The sequence below is a fragment of the Sus scrofa genome, chromosome 14 (genome assembly GCF_000003025.6).
Source record: "Sus scrofa isolate TJ Tabasco breed Duroc chromosome 14, Sscrofa11.1, whole genome shotgun sequence".
In the NCBI taxonomy this organism is placed as follows: Eukaryota; Metazoa; Chordata; class Mammalia; order Artiodactyla; family Suidae; genus Sus; species Sus scrofa.
Genome location: NC_010456.5, coordinates 31247620 through 31274720, shown reverse-complemented (window position 1 = coordinate 31274720; position 27101 = coordinate 31247620). Strand labels below are relative to the sequence as shown.

General features: G+C 42.3%; 1 protein-coding gene and 1 long non-coding RNA gene across 3 annotated transcripts in view; one reads left to right on the top strand and one right to left on the bottom strand.

The window, feature by feature from the left end:
* The window catches only part of ANAPC5 (anaphase promoting complex subunit 5), a 46740-nt gene extending 31714 nt beyond the window's left edge, over positions 1–15026 (bottom strand). The window contains exons 1-4 of one of the 2 annotated variants that reach the window (XM_001929287.5): positions 14683–15026; positions 11963–12042; positions 11388–11497; positions 10063–10255 (exon numbers count right to left, since the gene is read on the bottom strand). In XM_001929287.5, coding sequence (XP_001929322.1) covers positions 10063–10255; positions 11388–11497; positions 11963–12042; positions 14683–14889 — 590 coding nt within the window. In that variant the 5' untranslated portion in view covers positions 14890–15026. The remainder of the gene's footprint in view (positions 1–10062; positions 10256–11387; positions 11498–11962; positions 12043–14682) is intronic. The other variant, XM_013982845.2, reaches the window with a different exon arrangement.
* LOC106505927 lies at positions 15110–20807 on the top strand. Its single transcript, XR_001300829.2, has 2 exons — positions 15110–15228; positions 20662–20807. It is a non-coding gene; the product is annotated as an uncharacterized LOC106505927 (long non-coding RNA).

Below are 27101 nucleotides of genomic sequence, written 5' to 3'. Positions count from 1 at the left end.
CTAACTCCTCTATACACATACAAAATAGTGTTCTGTTCAAGAAAAAGAGGAGTTCCCTGGTAACCTAGCAGTAAAGGATTCAGTGTTGTCACTGCCATGGCTCAGGTTGGATCCTTGGCTCAGGAATTTTTGCATGCCGAGGCTCAGCCAAAAAACCAAAAAAAAAAACAAAAAACAAAAACAGGAAAAAGAAGGCTCATTTAAGAAATAGCCGTTTGCCTAAAAGTTCAGATTACATAGACTAAACAAGACATATACTCCTATAAATATAGATTTAAGAAATCTATGTTTGTACAATATAAAATAGTCTTATTTAAAGAGCAAAGGATGAATAATACCCTTTTGCCACATGACTCTGAAGCAATGGCTTCTCTACGTAGGATGACAATAAGTATAAAAATCAACATTTATTCATCAATAATATTTTTATAAGCACTCTAATATAGCAGTTCTCATGCTGTTTCATGCAAACAATATGTAAATGAGTATTCTAGAAGGAAAAAAAAATGCTTCTGAGGTTAAAACACTTGGGGAAAGTTGTATGCTCTCTTCCTTGGGGATTCATGACACACATTACAGAAATCTAACAGAGAGACATTTCATTCACTTTTGTTTAATGTACCATATACCAAACTCAACTGAACAAAGAATCTTTTCCTCACATCTCTCAAGAAGCCCTAGCATTCCATAGGAAACACTTTGGGAAGAGCTGCTCTAATATTCTCCTGCTTTTGTTTTTTTTTTTAATTTTTTTATTTTTTGTCTTTTTGCCATATCTTGGGCCACTCCTGTGCATATGGAGGTTCCAGGGTAGGGGTCCAATCGGAGCTGTGGCCACCGGCCTACACCAGAGCCACAGCAACGTGGGATCTGAGCCACGTCTGCAACCTACACCACAGCTCACGGCAATGCCAGATCCTTAACCCACTGAGCAAGGCCAGGGCTCGAACCCACAACCTCACGGTTCCTAGTCAGATTCGTTAACCACTGAGCCATGACAGGAACTCCCGCTTTCATTTCTGGTACGAGGCAGCAGATCAGATTCTGCAAGTAGTAGAGCTGCCAAGGACCAGCCCCGCCCTGGCATCAAAAAAATCAGTGAGACAACAGTGACCTAGAAGGAAATGGAAAAAAAATTCACGGGCCAAGTTCTCAAATGGAAAAGTGCCTGGGTAATAAGACGCCCTTTTCTCTTACCATAGCCCTCAAAGTAAGGAAGCCCAAGGCTTGAAATGAATACGGCTGTACACAAAAGGGCTCGAGACAGGTGAGACTCTGAATGAAATGGGACACACCATGCCTGGTCCCACCCTCCTCCTCTAAGGTCCATGATGCTCAGTGTTACCAAATGCTTTATTTACTTTAACCCTTTCCCCAAAAAGAGTTGAGGTAGCCTATAAGAAAGGACTCAAGAACAATAAGATTAATAAAAAGAGAAAGAGAAAACCAGAATCAGGCAAAGCGAAACTGCTGCAAAAGAAGGCAAACACATTTATTATAAACGAAGATCAAATTTGGCTCTGGCCACCATCAAACTCCTGGAAGAGAACAGAGGCAAAACACTCTCTGACATCAACCTCATGAATATTTTCTCAGGTCAGTCTCCCAAAGCAACAGAAATAAGAGCAAAAATAAACCAATGGGACCTAATCAAACTGACAAGCTTTTGCACAGCAAAGGAAAGCAAAAAGAAAACCAAAAGACAACTTACAGAATGGGAGAAAATAGTTTCAAACGATGCAATGGACAAGGGCTTAATCTCTAGGATATCCAAGCAACTTATACAACTCAACAGCAAAAAAGCCAACCACCCAATTGAAAAATGGGCAAAAGACCTGAATAGACCGTTCTCCAATGAAGATACACAGATGGCCAACAAGAACATAAAAAAAATGCTCAACATCCCTGATTCTTAGAGAAATGCAAATCAAAACTACCATAAGATAACAGCTCACACCAGTCAGAATGACCATCATTAATAAGTCCACAAATAACAAACACTGGAGGGGGTGTGGAGAAAAGGGAACCCTCCTACACTGTTGATGGGAATGCAAGCTGGTACAACCACTATGGAGAACAGTATGGAGATACCTTAGAATCTATACATAGAACTACCATATGACCCAGCAATCTCACTCTTGGGCATACATCCGGACAAAGCTTTCCTTAAAAAAGACACATGCACCCGTATGTTCATTGCAGCACTATTCACAATAGCCAAGACATGGAAAACAACCCAAATGTCCATCAACAGACAACTGGATTAGGAAGATGTGGTATATATACACAATGGAATACTACTCAGACATAAAAAAGAATGACATAATGCCATTTGCAGCAAAATGAATGGTACTAGAGACTCTCGTACTGAGTGAAATAAGTCAGAAAGAGAAAGACAAATACCATATGATATCACTTATAGCTGGAATCTAATATACAGCACAAATGAACGTTTCCACAGAAAGGAAAATCATAGACTTGGAGAATAGACTTTTGGCTGCCCGGGGGGAGAGGGAGGGAGTGGGAGGGATCGGGAGCTTGGGGTTAATGGATGCAAACTATTGCTCTTGGAATGGATTTACAATGAGATCCTGCTGTGTAGCATTGAGAACTGTGTCTAGATACTTACATCACAACACAATAATGGGAGGAAAAAGTATATATACATGTATGTGTAACTTGGTCCCCATGCTATACAGCGGAAAAATAAATAAATAAAAATACATACATACATACATACATAAACAAGTAAAAAAAAAAAAAAATTGGCTCTGGCTTCCATGGTGGGAACAGTGGCCAAAGTGAACAAGCTTGGGAAGAGCAAGTAAAGATACCATGGCCAAACCATCCTTTTACTGGTTCCTCCTTTGCTTCCTCAAGGCCTCAAATACATGCCAGAGCAAGTAACTCTTAAAGAGCCACAAGAGTTCCCATTGTGGTGCAGTGAAAACAAATCCAACTAGTATCCATGAGGAAGTGAGTTAATCCCTGGCCTCCCTCAGTGGGTTAAGGATCTGGCGTTGCCCGTGAGCTGTGATGTAGGTCACAGATACAGCTCTGATTCTGAATTGCTGTGGCTGTGGTATAGGCCAGCAGCTACAGCTCCGATTCAACCTCTAACCTGGGAACCTCCATAAGCTGAGGATGCGGTCCTAAAAAAGCCACAGAAGTATTCAATTTAGGAAGATGGCTACTTATATAGGAAAAGGACTCAAATATACCTTGTTTATGAATCCACTTACCAATTGAGAAAGAATTTTAGACTTACAAGTGCTCCATAGATCAAAGGCATTTAACCTGGGTCTATGGATGGGCTTTAAGGCATTCATGAACCTTGTAAAACTATATGCAAAATATGCATTTTTAACGTGATGACAGTATATGGCATTCATGAGATTTGAAAAAGGACCCTGGATACTCCTCTAAAGGGCTTAACTTGCCCACTGTAATTGAAATTTTTTAAATATACATATTTTGTTATTATTATTATTAAACAATCTTTAAAAAAAAAAAAAAAGGAGCTCTCCTGCGGTGCAGTGGGTAAGGGTCCAGTGTTGTCACTGCAGCAGCCTGGATCCCTCTTGTGCTTTGGGTTCAATCCCTGGCCCAGAAACATTCACATGCTATGGGCATGGCCAAAAAAAAAATCAACAAAGTTGGGTGGTGGCAGGGTGAGGGGGACCCAAGTCTAGGTCCCCGAGGAAAATAGTGTGTTAATGGACCTAGAGTCTTGGTGAAGGCTAAGGGCAGCCCGTGTGTAAAGATGACAGTAAACAACAAACACCAAATATGAATATGATCTCTGCACTTAGAAAAGGGATAAATTACTCCTGCTGGAGTGGTGAGGAGCCTGAAAGCTAGAGAGGAGTGGAGGAAAGGATGAGGAAGGAAGAAGGCATTCCAGGAAAGGAAAATGAAAGATGCAGAATGGGAAAACAGGAGTTCCTTTGGTGGCTCAGTGGAAACAAATTTGACTAGTATCCATGAGGATGCAGGTTCCACCTATGGCCTCGTTCAGTGGGTTAAGGATCCTGCGTTGCCCTGAGTTGTGGTGTAGGTTGTAGATGGGGCTTGGATCTGGTGTGGCTATGGCTATGGGGTAGGCCAGCAGCTACAGCTCCGACTGGACGCCTAGACTGGGAACCTCCATATGCTGCGAGTTCAGCCCTAAAAAAGACCAAAAAAAAAAAAAAAAAAAAAGGAATGGGAATACATCAAGCCTGTTAGAGGGACAGAGGTGCTTGCCTAGGATAAAGGATCCAAGGTAAGAAAGAGAAATTAATCTCAGAAAGGTCAACTGCGGAAGGCCTCAGACACCAGGCTGGGAGACTCTGTGAACCTCTGTAGATTGCTGAGCAAGGTAGTGATGGAACAAAGGCAGGGGATGGGATGAGACAGGGAACAGTTACTCAACACCCTAGAGGGCCACGAGGACCAAAACCCTTCCAAGATGTGTGACCAGAGGGGTGACCCAGCTCCTCTTCTCCAGCTCGTATGCCCCAGCCACACTGTCCTCCTTCAGTCCCTCCAGCACATCAGCTTGTCCAGTCTTGGGAGCTGATAGCCTGCCACACACTCTGATGACTCTTCTCAGGGCTGGCTTCTTGGTCGCCTGGCTCCCGGTCTTAAAGGGCCCTTCCCTCACAGCACCCAATTACCCTGCATCCTTGCATCCTGGTCATTCCTTTCTGGCACTGACTCTTTCTGAAATCACATTCCTTATTTAGTTATTTCTCTATTACCTGATGCTCTCCACATAACCTCATGAGGACAGGGACTTTCTCCTGTTTGCTGACAGCACAGCTCCTAACATAGCACCTGGTTCACCAGAAGTACTGAATAAGTACTCACTGAATAAATTAATGAACTTGGGAGATTTACATTACATCACTGACAAGTGAAGAACTGCCAGAGAATTTCTACTTTTATTAGGTCCTTAGAAACACAGAGAAAGTGTAGCACCAATAGCTTTCAGACCTGGAGCCTCCCCTACAAACTGGTGGAGTATAACACTATAAGCCCCCTCTCTTGTTGCAGGCAACAAATGCTGCACCAGAGCAACAATGAAGAAATGAAAAGCTGAGGCTAAATTTCAGTCTGCACTTTCTTACATAATGGGATTTTTTTTTTTTTTTTTTTTGGCCTCACCTGCAGCATGAGGAAGTTCTCGGACCGGGGATCAAACCCTAGGCACAGCAGTGACAACACTGGATCCTTAACCCACTGCACTACTGGAAACTCCTGTAATTGGATTTTTTAAAAACAGCTAATAAACATTTGTTCACTAAATATTTATTCTCTCCCTTCTAAATTAACAGGTGGGTCCCTACTTTCAAACCAAAATAATTTCATCGTAGGATGGGAGATCTTCAAGCTACCCAATATTACTTTGGCCTTTCTTACTTTAATACAAATTTCTAGGGCAAGAAAAATAATTTCCCTGAACAAAAGAGATCTAAAAACATTCTAATAACTAAAAAGAGAAAGGAAGGGAAGAAGGGAGGGAGGGAGGAAGGCAGGGAATGAAAGGTTATGAGAAGCTTCTCATAATGCAATAAAACATTAGAAAAGAACACAGAAAAGAATGAAACCTTCCTTTTTAAAAGAAACAAGAACCAAATGCTGAACAACCTTCAACCAAAGGAACTGGAAACTTTAAAAAAAGATATCCTACTCCAAAAGACAAAGAGGAGACCACATTAAGATGGCAGGAGGGGTGATTACACAATATAAGCAAGCCCATACCTGCCAGGTGGGCAGCCCACAGACTGGAAAGTAACTGTTTCACAGAGACTCACCTACAGGAGTGAAAGTTCTGAGTCCCACGTCAGGTCCCCACACCTGGAATCTGGCAGTGGGAGAAAGAGCCCTCAGAGCACCTTGCATTGAAGGCCAGTGGGGCTTGTGCACAGGAGCTCCACGAGACTGGGGGAAACAGAGCCCCATTCTTGAAAGCTGCACACAGGCTTTCATGTGCACTGGGTCCAGGGCAAAGGAGAAGCTCCATAGGAATTTGGGTCAGACCTGACTGCAGTACTTGGAGGATTTCCTGGGAAAAAAGGGGCTGACTGTGGCTCGTTGTGGGGGAAGGACATGGGAAGCAGAGGTCTCGGGAATATTCAGCAGCGTGTGTTCCTCTAGAGGTGGCCATTTTGGGAAAATATGGCCCCACCCATCAGCGCTGAGAAGTCCCAGGCCAAACAATAATCCAGGTGGGATCACAGCCCTACCCCTCAGTAAACAGGCTGCCTAAAGACGACCCAGGCACACAGCCACCTCAAATCTCACCCAAAGACAAAGCCCCACCCACCAGAGGGATAAGAATCAGCCCCACCAACCTGTGGGCAGGCACCAGTCCCTCCCATCAGGAAGCCTACAGCAAACCCCTCATACCAACTTCAGCCACAAGGGGGGCAGACATCAGACGTATGAGAGGCTACAACTCTATTGTCTGCAAAAAGAAGACCACACCAAAAACCTATAAAAATGAGAAGGCAGAGAACTATAACTCAGATAAGGGAGAAAGAAAAAACCCCAGAAAAACAGCTAAGTGATCTGGAGCTTCTGAGCCTCCAGGAAACAGACTTTAGACTGTGGATAGTGAAGATGATGCAAGATATTGGAAATAAACTGGAGGCAAAGACTGATAATTTATAGCAAACACTGAGCAAAGAAATACAAGATTTAAAACTTAAGCAAGCAGAGATGCAACATACAATAGCCGAAATAAAAAATTCGTTAGAAGCAACCAACAGCAGAATACAGGAGGCAGAAGAATGAATAAGCAAAGTGGAGGAAAGATTAGTGGAAATCACTGATGTGGAACAGAAAAGAGAAAAAAGATTGAAAAGAAATGAAGACAGTCTAAGAGAACTCTGGGACAACTAAATGCACCAACATCCATATTATAGGGGTGCCAGAAGGAGAAGAGAGAGCAAAGGGGACAGAAAAATTATTTGAAGAGATAATAGCCAAAAAATTCCCTAACATGGGAAAGGAACCACTCACTTAAATCCAGGAAGCACAACGAGTACCATACAAAATAAACCCAAGGAGGAACATCCAAGACACATATTAATCAAACTGACCAAAATTAAAGACAATGAGAAAATACTGAAAGAAGCTAGGGAAAAAAACAAATAACATACAAGGCAACCCTGATAAGGTTATCGGCAGATTTTTCAACAGAAACTCTGCAGGCCAGAAGGGAGTGGCACAATATACTTAAAGTGATGAAAATAAACAAGAAATGAATATAAATATATATTATGGAATTGTAAAAATCTTGCAATGAAATCATTTCCTTTTGGACAAAGAATTATAACACTTAATAAGAATAACATTTAAATAATATTTTCTTTTATTTCAGTGATGGAATTCAGTTTACTAAATGCATATTATTTTCTGAAACCATACAACTTAACAGTAGACACACTGTATTACACACAAATGAATTCTTAGAATAGGATAAAAACAAAGCGATGCAGTTAGACCTAGTCAAACCAGATTAATTTAGGAGAAAGACAAACCTAAATAAGAAAAGTCTGAATTTTAACATTTCTGAAGAATTGACATTCTGCTACTTTAAGCATATATAGTAGCAAGGACAAAAATTACATTGTTTCCTAGCAGCCTTCATTAGGGGACTGTAACAAAAGAGAAATTGGAGAACAGGGAATACTTGTCCAATGCTTACTAATACCAGGCATAGTTCTAAACACTTCATATAGACGTATCGTTTAATTCTCACAACAACCTTTTCAGGAGGTGACATGAGTCCCATTTTGCAGATAAAAAAATTGAGGCAGGAGTCCTCTTGTGACACTAAGATTAAGGATCGGGCATTGTCACTGCAGCAGCTCAGGTCGTTGCTGTGGTACAGGTTCCATTCCTGGCCTGGGAACTTCCATATGCCATGAATGCAGCCAAAAGAAAACTGAGGCAGAGAGTGACTTGCCCAAGGTCTCAAAGGAGTAAGTGGAGGAGCCGGAATTCAAAACCAAGGGTCTGACTCCAGAGCCAGACTCAACCCTACAAGGGTTTCCACTAAATGGGAAGCATTTGTGAGCAAGTCTGAGTAAGTTTGGGGCGGCACTTACTGGTACAATAGTCTTCTTGCTCCAGTATGTGTTGAACAAATCACATAACCGTACAAAGGCCGCCCATAGGAACTGCAGGGAAATATTCTCTGGCTACACACAGTCACCCCCCAGCCCACAAGGGGGTGAGCCAGCCTACTTAGAGCAGGAGGGCCCAACTTCTCACACAGCTCTGAGTACACTGTTACTCGTAGTGACCTGCCGCCCCGTCAGTCTTCTTCACAAGACTGTGGGCTCCTTGAGATCAGGAAATAGGAAACACATACACACGCGTACACGTTTTCCCTCCAAACACAAGTAGTCTATTTAGGAGTGATCCCAGGAACAGCTGGAGAAGAGGAGACATGAGCCAGTGAAGGGAAGGAAGTGAATACAAAGGGTTTAATGGCGCAGGTTACCAGTGTGGGCGATGGACTACGTGTTCTGATTGTCTGCATTCACTCATCCAACACCTGTTCACAGACATTCCAAGCCAAGCATTAAGTAACATAAGGTGAAATACAACAGAGAAGGGTCTTAGCTCTTGAGGAGGAGCAAGGGCAGACATAAATGAGTAAGTAAATAAAGGTTCTTCAGTGAGGAGAGCTATGAAGGAAGTAAAAAAGCTGGAAGTATTTATGATGGAGTTAGTTCAGATATGTGGTCAGCGAAGGCCTACATGAGGACATGGGGGCTGAGATCTGAATGGTGAGAGGGCACAAGCGAGGTGAGAAGTCAGGGGAGAGCAGGCCAGGCACTGTGAGGCAGACCTCAGCTTGGAGGACTCGAGAAACTATAACATGCACTGCCTCATTGCCATGGCATCAAGCTGACTCTCAGAGATGTGCTTCCTGGCCTTGCATCTAGTTTGCCACTAAGTTCTAGAAAATTCCAAAAGAAAATACTTTGGGCCCAGCTGTGAACCTTTATTACCTTGCTTCTAATATCTGCTACTACTTCCCTATTAAAACAGACACAAGGACATTAACAAAAAAATTTTTGGAAAATGTAAAATAATATATAGAGATAGAAAGCAGATCCATGGTTGCCTGGAGATGGGGCAGGGGGTTGTGGGGAGAGCTATAAAGAATGGATTACCGGAGTTCCCGTCGTGGCACAGTGGTTAACGAATCCAACTAGGAACCATGAGGTTGCAGGTTCAATCCCTGGCCTTGCTCAGTGGGTTAAGGATCCCGCGTTGCCGTGAGCTGTGGTGTAGGTCGCAGATGCAGCTCGGATCCCACATTGCTGTGGCTCTGGCATAGGCCGGCGGCTACAGCTCCGATTAGACCCCTAGCCTGGGAACCTCCATATGCCATGGAAAGCAGCCCTAGAAAAGACAAAAAAAAAAAAAAGGATTACCAAGGGGCAAGAGGAAATTTTTTAGCATGATGGGTTTATTATTATTCTGATCGTGCTGATGGTTTCATTAATTATATATTTGTCACTTTAAATATGTACATTTTATTTTATGTTGAGCATACCTCAATAAACTATTAAAAAACTTAAAAAAAATTCTTTAATTAAAAAAAAAAGAGGAAGTTCCCATTGTGGCTTAGCGGTAACAAGCCCAACTAGTATCCATGAGGACACAGGTTCGATCCCTGACATCACCCAGTGGGTTAAGGATCTGGCGTTGCCCTGAACTGTGGCACAGGTCACAGACCCAGCTCAGATCTTGCATTGCTGTGGCTGTGGTGTAGGCCAGCAGCTACAGCTCCGATTCAACCCTAGCCTGGGAACCTCCACATGCCATGGGTGTGACCCTAAAAAGACAAGAGACAGAAAAAAAAAAAAAAAGAAGAAGAAGAAGAAGTCAGAGGGGAAGGAGCCTACTGATGCAGCCCATTAGGGTCAACTTCCTGGGTCTGGAGGGACAGGAAGATGACAGCCAGCACATGAACTCTGGGTGGTAAGAACTTACTGCTCCTGTAATGCTGCCACTTCACAGGGAAGTGATCCCTGCCAGAAAATCCCCAGTTACCTTATAGATACGTCAAGTTCTTCTTTTTCCATTTTTCTTTCACCCTCCTCTCTGCTGGCCAGTTCCATATCAGCATCCTCCACCGTCTTTTTCTCACCATTCTGGAAGTACTGTTGAAGGGCAGTGTACAGTTTAAACACTTGACTGAAAGAGAGCTTACTGTAGGCCAAGATCATGTGTCGCAGAAACAAACCTAGAAGAGAAGACATAGACGAGGTGTCGGCATTAATTTGGTACAGAGTCCATGACTATTTGTTGCCATTCTTCCTTCAAAATAATCAGAAAAAGACATTTGCGGGTGCTGTTCCCTGTGCCCAGAATGTCCTTTCACCACCATTTATAAAACTGATTTTCTCTTTATATGAAAGGCTCAGTCCTTCCACCCCCACTCTACTCTTTCTCCACCTAATATATGTTTTCAAGACTATTATAACTACTGAAGTTGTCTTATTTGTTTACTCTTTACCATCTGCCTGTCCCTCCTCCCACAACCACTAGAATGTAATCTCCATTAAGACCAAGGTGCCTGTCTCTCTTAAAGTCCAGAGCCTGGCACATGGCAGATCAATAGATAACTGACAGTTAATAACATAAAAGCTACCAGGAACAAAATAGCTACAGGAGTTCTTATCGTGGCTCAGCGGGTTAAGAACCTGACTGGCATCTATGAGGATGAGGGTTGGATCCCAGATTTCATTCAGTGGGTTAAGGATCTGGCATTGCCATGAGCTGTGGTGTAGGTTGCAGACACGGTTTGAATCCCGTCCTGCTGTGGCTGTGGTGTAGGCCGGCAGCTGCAGCTCTGATTCAACCCCTACCTAGCCTGGGAACCTCCAAAAAAAAAAAATGAAAAAAGGTTATAAAGTTAACAAAAGCCTCAAGAAACTTCATGTATGCCCTTGCCTTATAAACTATACCATTTCTTAAAAACTGTATTTGAGTACAGTTGATTTACAGTGCTATGATGATTTCTGCTGTATCAAGAATATACTCTCACTTTACCTCTCTTCATAAAAGTTTACTTAATAACCTTGACTTAGTCATAAAATAGAGACAAGTGACCAGAACATGTCAGAAAGAGCTGAGAAGCCCTAAAAGACCCCACAACCAGGCTAACACTGTGACAAGAGCATACAAAAGAGAAGATGCTTTTCCACAAGACAACTATTTGAATGTAGATCAAAATGGCAAGGCAATGAATACAAACAAAAACATGTCCAACATCCCCACTGTGTTCAGATATAGCAGAGTAATGATAGACGTGATTCAGAGAGCTGCTCATTTCTGTGAAAATATTCTCTGCTCTCCTTAGAAGAATTTCATACCTACTACACTCGTTTTGTGAACCTCTGGTTCAGTTCCAGAAAAAGAATCTGAAAGGTCATCAAAAAATTGTTCCATATCCTTCAATTCGCCTTCGGCCATCAGTTTGATTCTGAGTAAGAAAAATGAGGTGTGTGTTTTAGGAAGGCCCTTTGACACATTTCATATTCCACAATTACCTAAAATAAATCTATTTGAAAAACAATTCAGAGATTCATATCAAATGGTGGCACATAAAACAAATTTGATAATCCATAATGTCACGCCCATATTCTGAAAAGTATCATTACTGATGTCGTCTTGATTATACAATTTCTTGAAATAATGTATCAGGCAATAAAAATTAAAATCTCTGCAACAATTAAAACGAACAAGGTACATTCATACAGAATAATAAATTTTGAAGCAGTATGTTTAATGTTATCCACTTTTGGAAAAAAAATCAAATAAAGGTACTTAGGAAAACACCTAGAATAATAAAGGTATCTTTTTTAAAGAAATTAATCACCATGTGCCTTTTTCTGATTTTCATCTACTCTGACACCTTTTCATATATGCAGAAGAAAACGACACTTACCTGATCTGTACTGAATTTGCCAGCTGAGGACAAGATTCTTCAATTAACTTGTAAAGCTTAGACAATGTGATATCTGGGCCCTGGGTAAAGGAGAGAAAGGTTTTAGAAAAAATTTTAAGAGCTGAGATTAATAAACAGCTGCAAACATGAATTCACTTATCAAGCTCTCTGCTTTAAGAATCATTTCACACATGAAATCTCAAATCAGGAAGGGAAAAAAAACCTATCTGCATAAAATGCTTTCACATTTGCATAGCATTCTCTTTTAGTCAGAGGAAACACTTAAAATGGAAAAAAAGCATAGAACCTGTAGTCTAAGGGCCCCTTTCCCGCCCCACACCCACCCTATTCCTTCCTTCCTTCTTTTTTTTTTTTTTCTTTTTAGGGCTACATCCATGGCATATGGAAGCTCCCAGGCTAGGGGTCTAATCGGAACTGCAGATCAGAGCCACTTCCTCCACCTACACCTCAGCTGTGGCAACACCAGATCCTTAACCCACTGATGGAGGCCAGAGATTAAACCTGTGTCCTCATGGATACTAGTTGGGTTCTTAACCCACTGAGTCAAAATGGAAACTCCTTTCCTTCTTAGTTTTATAATCATAGCAAAGTTGTAGCCTCTCTGAGCCCTAGCTTCCTTCATCAATAAGATGAAGATAATAATAACCTCTCTTGTTAGTGGCAAAGATTTAAAATAATTCAAAGTGTTTTGTAGCCTGGAGATTATATAAATACAGGTGTCCTATTTTTCATAAACATAAATCGCATCTGATCCTTCCCCAAACATTGCAGGATAAGCAGTCATACTATGTGCCCAAGCTTGTAAAATGTACTGTTAGAGACAGAATATGCAACCTCAGCTATCAAGGAGATTAAAACCTAGCTGAGGTTTAAAACTAAACACTGAATATTTTTTGGAGAGTAAGCTGACAATATATATGCCAATTTTAGATGTGGATAACCAAGCAATCCCACTCCTGGGGAAGGTATGTTTGGCATGTATTGTTTGAAATGAAGAAAAACTAAAAAGAACCTGTAAGTTCATCAATATAGTTTATTTTAATTTATAAATTTTAATATTAATTAAAAGTATGAGTTAGATCATGTTTCTTTTATTACTTTGGACTATAACACAGCCATTAAAAAGGATGAGGTAGGAGTTCCCGTCGTGGCGCAGTGGTTAATGACTCCGACTAGGAACCATGAGATTGCAGGTTCGATCCCTGGCCTTGCTCAGTGGGTTAAGGATCCGGCATTGCCATGAGCTGTGGTATACGTCGCAGACTGGCTCATATCTGACGTTGCTGTGGCCATGGCGTAGGCCAGAGGCTACAGCTCCGATTGGACCCCTAGCCTGGGAACCTCCCTATGCCGCAGGTGAGGACCTAAAAAGCCAAAAATAAATAAATACATAAAGACCAAAAAAAAAAAGAAAAATTGAAAGGATACATGTATACTTATAATCATATGCATCTACCTATCTATATACACAAACATACAGAAAAAAAGTCTAAAAAGATCTATCCTCATCTGCTGCTTAATAAATAGTTGAGTGAATGGGAGTTCCCATTGTGGCACAGTGGAAATTAACCCGACTAGTATCCATAAGGACACAGGCTCAATCCCTGGCCTTGCTCAGTGGGTCAAGTATCCAGTGCTACCATGATCTGTGGTGTAGGTTGAAGAAGGCTACAGATAGCACCTGCATCTTCATGGATACTGGTCGGGTTTGTTTCCACTGAGTCACAATGGGAACTCCGAAAATGCACTTATAATAAGGGTAATGTAGACAGGCCTGGAAGCAGAAAATAATAGAGACCCTCATTTCTTTTATTTAACTGTGTCCTTAGTACCCCTTAACCTGTGTCCTTAGTACCCCTTCTTTTCTCCCCTCCAAAAAAAGGTGACTGATTTAAAATAAGCCCTTTATAAACTATACTGTCCCAGGCTTTGGGGATACAAGGGTGAACAAAAACAGGAAGAAGTAATGCCCTCATGGAGGTTTACAGTCTAGTAGGGGAAAGAGACATCACTCATGCAATCACACACAAAAAATGGAAAAACCACATGATATAAACTACATGTCCTACTCCTACAAGGTTAAAACGAAACTAGCTAAAACTGATTGAGCATTTACGTGCCATTTACTATGAAATGTTCTCCTGGATCTCCTAACTTAATATAACCATCACATGACAGTTTCTATTATTGTTTCCATTTTACAGAGAGAAAGCAAAGACCCAAATAGGTTATGAAACTTGCCCAAGCTGCACAGCCTGTAAGTGGTGGAGCTATCGCCTCAGTCTGCAAAATCAACTAAAACATATAAGGTGTTTAGTATACAGTGAGTGTTCAATCAATGTTAGCTGTTACATTTATGTCATTATTATCACTTATTACAGACCCCTAGGGCAGAGCTTATAGCTGTTTCCAACACTCAGGCCTACATGTAGTCTCATTCTACAGAAGACAGACGATCTGAGAAAATAACTTTCCCCAGTTACTCAGCTAATAAATGCTGGAGCAAGATATAGACCTGCAAAAAATAAATGCATGTACAGCGCCTGGCCCATCGTAAGCACCCATTAAGTGCTTGCTGGTGGTATTAACTATATTTTTTCGCAGTCCAACAGGGCAGAGAGAGTGTCCAGGCCCGAGGAAATGTCTGGCACAGAGCAGGTGCATAGTAAGAGTTTGCTGAATGAGCAGGAGCGCCTCACCTGCAGCAGCGGCAGGAGGAGCTGATTGAGTCTCCGCCGCTCCATGAGGCTGACGGCGCCCTCGCCCGTGCGGCCCATCTCGTTCAGCAGCACCAGCACCGCGATCTTATACGGCGTCACCCAGTCCTTGATACCGAACACGTTGGCGTGCACTACCCCATTGGTCATCATGGGGTTGAAGTAGAGACTCTCGTGGACGCTGGCCATGGCACCCCCGGAAAAGAACAAGAGTCCGGTCGCGCGCCACAGCCAAGCTCCTGTTCAGGGCGCTCTTCAACCCGCCCTACGCCTCCGCCAGCCCGCGTCGTATCCGAGGAAACTGTCATCCTTGCGCTCATGGCACGTCGTTAGCCAATTAGAGCAACCAGGACAGAGCACAAGGGTAGCTACAGCCAATCAAAATGTCCAGAAGTACTGTGAAGGGTGGAGCAAAGGCGGTGCAGCTAAAGACTGAGTCCCTACAGAAAAACTCTTGCTGAAGGAGAGCAGGTTCCGGGTCTACTTGTACTGGCGCCTAGTGGAAGAGAGTCGACGCTTTCGAGCAAGGTGTGAAAGGCCAGTAGGAGTGCCCTGTTTGTTCATTTAATTTGAAAATAATTGAAATTGAATTAAAAATGATTGCGTTTAAAAGCAACAAAATTAAACTTGCATCTTTAAAATTTGTTTTTAATTCATGTTAATTTTTTTTTTTTTTTTGTCTTTTGTTGTTGTTATTGTTGCTATTTCTTGGGCCGCTCCCGCGGCATATGGAGGTTCCCAGGCTAGGGGTTGAATCGGAGCTGTAGCTACCGGCCTACGCCAGAGCCACAGCAACGCGGGATCCGAGCCGCGTCTGCAACCTACACCACAGCTCACGGCAACGCCGGATCGTTAACCCACTGAGCAAGGGCAGGGACCGAACCCGCAACCTCATGGTTCCTAGTCGGATTCGTTAACCACTGCGCCAGCACGGGAACTCCTAATTCATGTTAATTTTTAAATGCAAAGTTTGGAAGTCTCATTTAGGTCTTTTTAAATGCGTGAATAAACATTTTTTTCTCCCTCAATATTTCACAAATGTTATTTGCAGACAGCCAGGTCAGATTGCAAGTAGCCATGTATACTTTACTTAATTACAAAAATAATATCACTTCCAAAAGCTGAATCTCTGTTTCCTATTTAATATTACATTCTGGCGTTCATGGCCCTCAAAATCAATCCCTAGACAAATGTTTTTAACCCGATTTTTTTTTTTCTTTTTTGGTGTTTTTAGGGCCGCACTCACGAGGCATATGGAGGTTCACAGGCCTGGGGTCCAGTTGGAGCTGTAGCTGCAGGCCTACATCACAGCCACAGCAAGGTGAGATCTGAGCCACTTCTGCTACCTACACCACAGCTCAGGATAATGCCAGATCCTTAACCCACTGAGCAAGGCCAGGGATGGAACCCAGGTCCTCATGGATACTAGTCAGGTTCCTTAACCATTGAGCCATGAGGGGAACTTCTCAATCCGATTTTTCACAACTCCCATTTTTGTATACCTTTACCAAGACATTTCTCTACAGCCTGAAACACTAATAATGATTTACCTTCAGTACTAATAATGATTTACCTTCTGTACTAATCTGCACGTCCCTTGAAAGAAAAACACCCACTCTTCAACTTTGGCTGCACACGCACTCACTGTTCATAGTGCCTGGTTTTTATTATCTCAATTGCTATTAGTTTAATGAATGATGAATGAATATGTGATTTTAGTTCACAAAGAAAATACAAAAGAAGGCAGACACACATAGGGTAAATAGCTGTGCCAGAAAAGAAATCATTGATAGCTTGGAATGCAGGACCTAACTTCCATATCTTGAGAGCTCTATTGATTTTAGACATACGGTTACATATGTTTTAGACATATAGCTCTGTACATTTTACCGAATACAATTATTTGGTTTTCGGGGGGGTGAGGGTTGGTTTGGGGGGAGTTTGTTTTGTTTGGCTGTGCCTGCAGCAGGCAGAAGTTCCCAGGCCAGGGATCAAACCCTCACCACAGCAGCAACCCAAGTCACTGCTGTGGCTTCACCAGATCCTTAACCCGCTGAACCATAAGGAAATTCAATCCACATACAATTCTTATGTAACTGTCTTTTATTTGTAAAAGGGGAAGCCGGTTGTTTGAAGGAAATTTGATACTTGTTTCTTTGCCTCAGTTTATTTTTGTATCTTCCCCACCCCTTTCTTTTGTTTTACTGTAAAAGCATATTTTCTTAGTTGAATTTTTTATTATATTATAGTTGATTTACAATGTTGTGCCAGTTTCTGCTGTACAGCAAAGTGAGCCAGTCATATATATGTGTGTGTGTGTGTATATATATATACATACATTCTCCTTCTTACATCATCTTTCATCATGGTCTATCCCAAGAGACTGGATATAGTTCCCTGTGCTATACAGGAGGACCTCATTGCTTACCCAGTAATAGTTTGCATATACTAACCCCAAACTCCCAGTCCATCCTACTCTCTCCTCCACACCTTGGCAACCACAAGTCTGTTTTCTATGTCTGTGAGTCTGGTTCTGTTTCATAGATAGGTTCATTTTGCCGTATTTTAGATTCCATATATAGCTGATAATTATATTGTATTTTTCTTTCTCTTTCTGACATTTCACTTAGTATGAAAATCTCTAATTGGGTCTGTGTTGCTACAAATAGCATTATTTCATTCTTTTTATGGTTGAATAGTATTCCACTGTGTATATGTACCACAACTTCTTAATCCATTCATCTGTCAATGGATAGTAGGTTGTTTCCATGTCTTGGCTGTTGTGAATAGTGCTACTATGAACGTATGGGTGCATGTATCTTTCTGAATTGTGGTTTTGTCTGGATAGATGCCCAGGAGTGAGATTGCTGGATCATATGGTAGTTCATATTTAGGTATTTGAGGACCCTCCATATTATTCTCCATAGCGATTTTACCAATTTACATTCCCACTAACAGTGTGAGGGGTTCCCTTTTCTCCACACCCTCTCTAGCATTTGTTATTTGTAGACTAATAATGATGGCCATTCTGACTCGTGTGAGGTGGTACCTCACTGTAATTTTGATTTGCATTTCTCTAATAATTAGTGATGTTGAGTATTTTTTCATGTGTCTGCTGGCCATCCATATGTCTTCACTGGAGAATTGTCTATTCAGGTCTTCCCCCCATTTTTCGACTGGGTTGGTGTTTTTTGGTTTTTTGTTCTTTCATTTTTTGGTTTTTGGTTTTTTTTTTTTTTTTTTTTTTTTTTTTGGTCTTTTGTCTTTTTAGGGCCGCACCCACAGCATATGGAGGTTCCCAGGCTAGAGGTCTAATCAGAGCTACAGCTAATGGCCTACATCACAGCTACAGCAACACAGGACCCGAGCCGTGTCTGAGACCTACACCACAGCTCACAGCAGTGCCGGATCCTCAACCCTCTGAGTGAGGCAGGGATGGAACCCACAACCTCATGGTTACTACTCGGTTCATTAACCACCGAGCCACAACAGGAACTCCAGTTGTTTGTTTTTCGTCATTGGGTTGTATGAGTTGTTTGTATATTTGGGAGATTAAGACCTTGTCGGTTGCATTGTTTGCAACTATTTTCTCCCATTCGGTAGATCGTCCTTTCTTTTCTTTTTTTTTTAATGGTTTCCTTTGCTGTGCAAAAGCTTGTAAGTTTGATTAGGTCCCATTGTTTTATTTTTGTTTTTATTTCTGTTGCCTTGGGAGGATGACCTAAGAAAACATTTGTACAGTTGATGTCAGAGAACATTTTGCCTATATTCTCTTCTAGGAGTTTTTTGGTATCATGTCTTATATTTAAGTTCTTAAGCCATTTTGAGTTTATTTTTGCAAATGGTGTGAGGATATGGTCCAGTTTCATTGATTTACATGTAAAAACATACTTTCAATCTCACAGCTCTAAGTATCTTTTTGCATCATGGATTTTGCATAAAATACATGTTGGCAAAGGATGTTTGTGGAATAAACATCTATTCAATCTTGAAAACCTGAATAGGAACACTTCACTGAAAGTAAAGAGGAAAATAATTTTTGTAAATCCTAAACAGCAATTTTACTGTAAATTGGTAAGACTTTTAAGTCATTCATTCATCTATTCAAGAAGTATGTGCTGGAGTTCCTTCCAATCATGATGCAGTGGAAACAAATCCTACTAGAAACCATGAGGCTTCGGGTTCAATCCCTGGCCTCGATCAGTGGGATAGTTCATATTTAGTTTTTTGTGGTGTAGGTCACAGATGCGTCAGGATCTGGCATTGCTGTGGCTGTTGTGTAGGTCAGCAGCTGTAGCTCTGATTAGACCCCTAGCCTGGGAACCTCCATATGCTGGGGGTGCAGCCCTAAAAAGACAAAAAAAAAAAAAAAAAAAAAAGGAGTTCCCGCAGTGGAAGCGAATCTGACTAGGAACCATGAGGTTGCGGGTTTGATCCCTGGCCTCGCTCAGTGGCTTAAGGATCTGGCGTTGCCGTGAGCTATGGTGTAGGTCACAGAGGTGTCTTGGATCCCATGTTGCTGTGGCTGTGGAGTAGGCTGGCAGCAACAGCTCCAATTAGACCCCTAGCCTGGGAACCTCCATATGCCATGGGTACAGCCCTAGAAAAGACAAAAAGGAAAAAAAAAAAAAAAAGAGAGAGAGAGAGAAAGAAAGAAAATATTGAAATCAGAATTCTCATTGTGGCTCAGCGGATTAAGAACCAGACAAGTATCCATGAGGTTGCAGGTTTGATTCCTGCCCTTCCTCAGTGGCTTAAGGATCCGGTGTTGCCGTGAGCTGTGGTGTGGGTCACAGACACGGCTCGGATCTGGCATTGCTGTGGCTATGGTATAGGCCGACTGCCAAAGCTCTGATTTGATCCCCAGCCTGGGATCTTCCATATGCCTCGGGTGCTAAAAAGACAAAAAAGAAAAAAATATTGAAATCAATGTATCCTGCCTGAATTGTTTAGTATCCAGAAAGACCTTCAGGTTCCTTGATTTGTTCCTATATGAGCCTTTATCTCATCCTATGTATTATTTATGGACTGTCCCCTTTCCCAGTCACCAGGTATTCTGCCAATGAGAGAAATCAAGATTCAAATATAGGCATGATTGATGGAACAAGAAGAAAATAGGCCTGGAAGTCAGAGCTCCCAAGTACTAGTCTTGGCCTTGAACCTAACTAGCTCTGTGATTCAGGTTGCCCCTTATTCTTCCTTGGAACTTGGATCAGTCATATGAATAGTGAAAAGTTTAGATTGGGTGGCATGTTAAGTCCTCTGCAGTGCTAAGATCCTATACCTTGTTGCTTTATTTTTATTAAAAGTCTTTTTACTGTGGCAAAAAAAAAAAAAAAAACATACAATTTACCACTTTAGGAGTTCCTATCTGGCGCAGCAGAAACGAATCCGACTAGGAACTATGAGGTTGCTGGTTCGATCCCTGGCCTCGCTCAGTGGGTTAAGGATCTGGCATTGCCATGAGCTGTGGGGTAGATTGCAGATGTGGCTCAGATCTCACGTTGCTGTGGTTCTGGTGTAAGCTGGCAGCTATGGCTCCTATTAGACCTCTAGCCTGGGAACCTCCATATGCTTTGGGTACAGCCCTAAAAAGACAAAAGACAAAAAAATAAATAAATAAAAAATAAAATAAAATTTACCACTTTAACTGCATGTTCAAATGGGCAATTCAATGGCCTTTAGTACATTCACAATGATGTGCAACCTTCAGTATTGTCTAGTACCAGAACTTTTTCATCACCCCCAAAAGAAAACCCATATACATTAGCAATAACTCCCCATCCATCCTATGATTATAATACACAGCATTAATTGGGTTGGGAGGACACAGGCAGTTTCATGTATTCCTGGAAGGAATGTTAAGTTGGCATAGCCCTTAGAAGGGTCCAGGCAGGAAAGCAGAAGTCACTCTAGATGTTTTGAACACAAGGAAATTAATACAGAGAACTGACTCCACAGATGATGGAAGATCTGAGAAGCCAAATGGGATAGAGATTAGCAGTAACAAGAAGATGCCACCACTCCCGGGACAGAAGGGACAAAGGAAAGAAATGGTTACCAGAGTCCAGAAGCTGAAGCCACTGAGCAGGAACCGAAACTACAGGTGAATGTAACCACTGCAGGAGGATGTTGCCTGAAGAGAGAGGGGGCAAAAAATACCCTGACTTCCTCTCCAATCTCCCTCCAGAGTCTCTTATTACTTCAACCCAGCTGGTTGACTCAGAATCTGGGAAAGGAAGTGTGCAGGCCTCACCACTCTCTATTCCAGAGTACTGTCATCACCCCACAAGGAAACCCCACACCCATTAGCAGTAACTCCCCATCCTGCCTGCCTCTAGCCCCTGACAACTACTAATCCAACTTCTCTGTGGATTTGCCTAGCCTGGGTGTTGCATATCAGTGTAATGATACATTATGTGGTCTTCTGTGTTCATTTAGCATGATGTTTCTGAGGTTCTCCCTGTTGTAGCATGTACCACTATTTCATTCCTTTTCGTGTCTAAATAATATTCCATGCTATGGCTAGGCTCTATTTTTGATTATTTTTTCATCATCAGTGGGCATTTGGGTTGTTTCCACCTTTTGGTTGTGCATCATGGCACTGTGCACATTCACGTATATGTCTTTGCATGAACACATGCTTCAGTTCTCTTAGCTATATACCTAGGAGTGGAATTTCTGGGTCATATGGTGACTCTAACTTCTTGAGGAACAGCCAGAGTCTTTTCCACGGTGGCTGCATCATTTCACATTCCCACCAGCGATGAATGAGGATGGCCACATTTCAATGAGGATCAGGCACTGAGCTTGCTATCCAATTATGAATCATGATTAGCAATGTCATGATTATGAAAGAACTGAGTAATCAATCCTCAGAAGTGTTTAAGTTGTTCTCTGTAATGGAGGACTCTATCCATGATTTTATGTACCTCAGAACACAGTCTCCCCCAAGTCAAATTGTGCCAGAGGCAGAACCAATTTTCCCTCTTGCTCATTAGAGAGCAGCTTACCAGCAGCTGAGTGCTGGCACTCGCTCTGCAGCTCCCAGGACAGGGAAAAGCCGGCAGTGCCACAGAATGCATGCTTTACCTGCTGATCAGACACAGAACTGAAAATGACAAACCCTAACGGTGGGTGCTATGCAGTTCTAAGACATCATGTTTGAGGAAATAGGTCATTGCTCTGATTGCTCTGAACAAGGAAAGTAGAATGTGTAAACCAGGTCTCCTGTGCGCATGCATAAACACTTTCTTCTGATAACTCAAGAAAATCCAGGTGAGAGGGAAGAAAATGTCTCCTGTTGAATAAAATGACTTTGGGAGAGTCATGCAGGGTCTCAGGGCTCCATCAATACAGAATGTTCTGGGTAATTAACTGAACTGCTGGGGAAACTTGATCACTAGCCTGACAAGGATCACTGAGTATTTCCAGACCCAAGGTAACATTCCAGCTTCTCAAAGCTCATGAACTGAATTGACCTCACTCCCTGGGGAAAGAAATTCTCCTTGTTTTCCCTGGACCTCCTGTTTCATCCAAAGTAGACACCACCATCTGCAGCTGGAGGGATCCCTGGACAAGTTAATTAATTAATTGACCTTGAGTTTACATTTCTATCATCAACTCTTGTCATTTGTTTTCTCGAACACATTTCCCATGTATCTTAAAACTAGTAAGTCAAAGGTAATAGGAATTCCCTTGTGGTGCAGTGGGTTAAGGATCCGGTGTTGTTGCTAAAGCGGCTTGGGTTTGCTGCTGTGGCATGGGTCAGTCCCTCGCCCAGGAACTTCCACATGCCGTAGGCGTGGCCAAAAAAAATAAATTATTTAAAGGAAGGTAATATACATAACGTAATTTTCACAAGTATGTGAGTACATTTTACACTCATCATTTTCATTCTTTACCGATACCCTGACTCACCCTCAAGACTCAACTTAATGGCAGTTTCCAGTAGAAATGGCTGTTTTCAATAATCAAAGCAGAAACCACATTTACTCATTGCTTTTCTTTCTTTGCAGGATGATTAATTCCTTAGTTTAAAAAAATAATTACACATTTCAGTTTGCAAGAGTTTCTGGATCTGTAACGTGTGATGATCATCCAGTGCCAAGCGGTGGCAATGTGTAGCTCTCTACCATAGCAATGATGCTGGGTAACAACTCCACAACCTTGGAGGTATAACAAGAAACATGTTTGCTTGCACACCTGGGGTGGTGGGCTAGGGGGTTCTGCTAACCTTGCTGGGGCCTGAACACAGATTTGAGGCGTGGCTGACTGGAGGATCTAGAATGGATATGCCTGGGGGCAACTGGAGTGGTTTTCTCTCCGTGCCTCCCCTCTCCTGGCAGGCTACCCCAGAGAAATGTTCTCCTGGTGGAAGCCGAGGTGCAAGAAAGTGGAAATTATGTGCTAGAATCCTAAGCTCAGTGCTGGCTCACATCAGTACTCCTGCCACTTTGTATTAGCTATAGCAGAAGCCGGCCCAGGTCCAAGTGTCAGGAAATAGAGTGCCTCTTTGGCAAGAGAGGCTGCACAGTCACCTAGCATCAAGCGGGGATAGAGGGAGAGGAAAAGAATTGGGGCCAAAAGTGAGATCTCCCAGAGGCAGTCCCTTTTCCTCCCCTTAAACTTCAGCTTATCTAGGCAAAGGGAGAGTTGTGTCCAAGAGGAATAACTTGAATGATTTTTGTGTGTTTAATCTCACCAGACATTTATATAAATAGATGCATGGGCTGTCTTGGTTTGCTCAAGCTGCCATAACAAATACCATAGACTGGCTGGCTTCCACAACAGGAATTTATTTTCCCACAGTTTTGGAAGCTGGAAAGTACAAGAGCAAGGTGCAAGCCGATGTAGTTCCTGGTGCTGGCTCTCTTCTTGGTTTGCAGATGGCTACCTTCTCACTGTCTCCCCTTAATGCCAGAAATATATATATATATATTATATATAATATGTATATTATATATTTTTGGGGGGGCCCCTCCCCATGGCATATGGAGTTCCTGGGCCAGGTGTTGGATCTGAGCCACTGCTGTGACCTATGCTGCAGCTGCGGCAACACCAGATCCTTTAACCCACTGTGCCGGGCCAGGAATTGAACCTGCATCCTGGCCTTGCAGAGATGCCGCCTATCCTGTTGTACCACTGGTGTTTCTTCGTATGAGGACACTTATCCTATCATGAGGGCCCCACCCTCATGGCCTCATCTAAACCTAATTATTTCCCCAAAGCCCATCTCCAAATACCATCACATTGGGATTTTGACATGTGAATTTGAAGGGGACACAATTTAGTTCATGAGCTAAACGTAATAATTTTAAATTTAGTATCTTCACTCCATTTTAATTCTTTCCCTTAAACGTAACTCTCACTTCAGCTGTGAAGAAAACCTCCTGATACTAGAGTTCCCATTGTGGCTCAGCAGTAACGAACCACACTAGTATCGATGAGGACTCAGGTTCTATCCCTGGCCTCGCTCAGTGGGTTAAGGATCCAGTGTTGCCATGACTTGCAGTGTAGGTTGGAGACATGATTCAGATCTGGCATTCCTTTTTTTTTTTTTTTTTTTTTGTATTTTGTCTTTTTTAGGGCCGTACCCACAGCATATGGAAGTTCCAAGGTTAGGGATCCAATCGGAGCTGAAGCCCCAGCCTACACCACAGCCATAGCAACTCCGGATCCGAGCCACATCTTCAACCTACACCACAACTCACGGCAACACCTGATCCTTAACCCACTGAGCAAGGCCAGGAATTGAACCCGTGTCCTCATGGATGCTAGTTGGGTTTGCTAACCACTGAGCCACAACGGGAACTCCTGGATCTGGCATTGCTGTGGCGTGGTGTTGGCTAGCAGCTGCCGCTCCAATTCAACCCCTAGCCTGGGAACTTCCATATGCCACAGGTGCAGCCCACCCCACCCCACCCCCCAAAAAAAGAAAGGAAGAAAGGAAAAAAGAAAACCTGATATTAGAAATCCAAGTCGGGGAGTTCCCGTCGTGGCACAGTGGTTAACGAATCCGACTAGGAACCATGAGGTTGCGGTTCGGTCCCTGCCCTTGCTCAGTGGGTTAACGATCCGGAGTTGCCGTGAGCTGTGGTGTAGGTTGCAGACGCGGCTCGGATCCCACATTGCTGTGGCTCTGGCGTAGGCTAGTGGCTACAGCTCCGATTCGACCCCTAGCCTGGGAACCTCCATATGCCGCAGGAGCGGCCCAAAGAAATAGCAAAAAAGACAAAAATAAAAATCAAAAAAAAAAAAAAAAAAAAAGAAATCCAATTCGGAACTTAACTCTGGAGTCTCAGAGACTTATCAGAATATCATGGAATTTCCTATAGAATATGTCTATTTCTACTGGAGTTCAGGATAACATATATACTGTGATCTAAAGTTTCACTTGATCTGAAGTTTGAGGGAATGATTAACTGGCTCTTGTCAAGCCAGATTTACTGGAAAATTCAAAGTGCTTTCATGCTTCCCAGCCAAAGCATCAGAGGTCATCCTTCCCATAAGCTTCTGGAACCTCTGAGCATTATTCACTCAATCTTATAAACTGCATGATTCTTTCATTCTTTATTTTCAGGCTGTTAAAGGCCTTGAACCATGAAGGCAATTAAGATGCCAGAGAACGTCTCTAATATCCTGTTCATTTTAAGTTCTTTGGATAGATATTTTATTCGTTGTTCTCTAGCAGAGAAAAGGAAACTCTTCTTCAGGATCTTAATTTGTGTCAATTAATGAATTAAAGAATGGACATCTTTAAGGAGTTCCCTGGTGGTGCACTGGGTTAAAGATCTGGCATTGACACTGCAGCAGCTCAGGCCACTGCTATGGCATGGATTTGATCCTTGGCCCAGGGGATTTCTGCACATTCTGCAGACGTGCCCCCCCCCCAAAAAAAGAATGGACATCTTTAAGTAGAGAGAAAGGTTTCAGAGAAGAAACCCATTATCCCAGAGAAAAGATGAGATTAATTTGTTCACAGAGTGTGCTAAAGATAGACTATCTATTTGTGAAGAGTTTCTGGCCTGGCTACCCACCCTCAACACCTGGACAGGTGTAGCCCTTGGAACAGGAATTCAAGAAAGGTTTTGTTCAACCTAATCAATATCTCATAACAAGAGCATTATTGATAAATCATCAATCAGGAAATTTTAGAATTCTTCTAAAATCAATATTAATATCCCTATATGAGGAGTCTTTGAAATAAAAACTAGATTTGGGAGGTTTTAACACCAAAATTCATTCCTCTTAGAAACTTCATTTTATTGTATTGTATTTCATTTCATTTGTCTTTTTAGCGATGCACTCATGGCATATGGAAGTTCCCAGTCTAGGAGTTGAATCTGAGCTGCAGCCACTGTCCAACACCACAGCCACAGCAACACCAGATCCAAACTGCGTCTGCCACCTAGACCACAGCTCACAACGACGCTAGATCCTTAACCCAATGAGCAAGGCTAGGATCGAACCTGCATCCTTACAGAGGCTGTGTCGGGTTCTTAACCCACTGAGCCACGATAGGAACTCCTGGAGTCTTATTTGGGGGCATAAAATTATTTTGGAAGTTAGATAGAAGTGATGGTTGCACAACATTGTGAATGTGCTAAATGTCCCTGAATTGCACATTTTAAATTGATGAATTTTGTTATGTGTACTTTACTTCCATTCTTTTTCATTTATTTCATTTGTTTCATTATTTTGTTGATTTCATTAATTTAATTTTGCAGTCATTATGACTGCGTATCTGTGTATTTATACATGTACAATGTTATTATAAATGAAACAGGCTGGGAGTTCCCATCGTGGCGCAGCAGAAATGAATCTGACTAGCTCCATGAGGACACAGGTCTGATCCCTGGCCTCGCACAGTGGGTTAAGTATCCAGCATTGCCGTGAGCTGTGGTGTAGGTCACATGCATGGCTCATATCTGGCATGGCTGTGGCTGTGGCTGGCAGCTACAGCTCCAATTTGACCCCTAGCCTGGGAACCAACATATGCCATGGGTGTGGCCCTAAAAAGACAAAAAAAAAAAAAGAAAGAAAAACACCAGGCTGATTTAGGCCACATGTGGAAAATCTGTCTCTTTAGTTCCTTCTTGCACACATAAGAAGAGCCATAAGTTCGATTTCTACTTTTTAATTGGTCTATCAGGTATGTATTAATAATTAACCTTGTTATCTTCATTAGGATATATAGTGTTTAACAGCTTTAATACTATAGTTTAACAGCTTTAAAAATCACTATTTCTGGAGTTCCTGCTGTGGGGGGATTAGTGTCGCCTCTGCAGCATCAGGACGCAGGCTGTATCCTTGGCCTGGCACAGTGGGTTAAAGGATCTGGCATTGCCACAGCTGTGTAGGTTATAGGTCGAAGCATAAATTGCAGCTGTGGCTTGGAT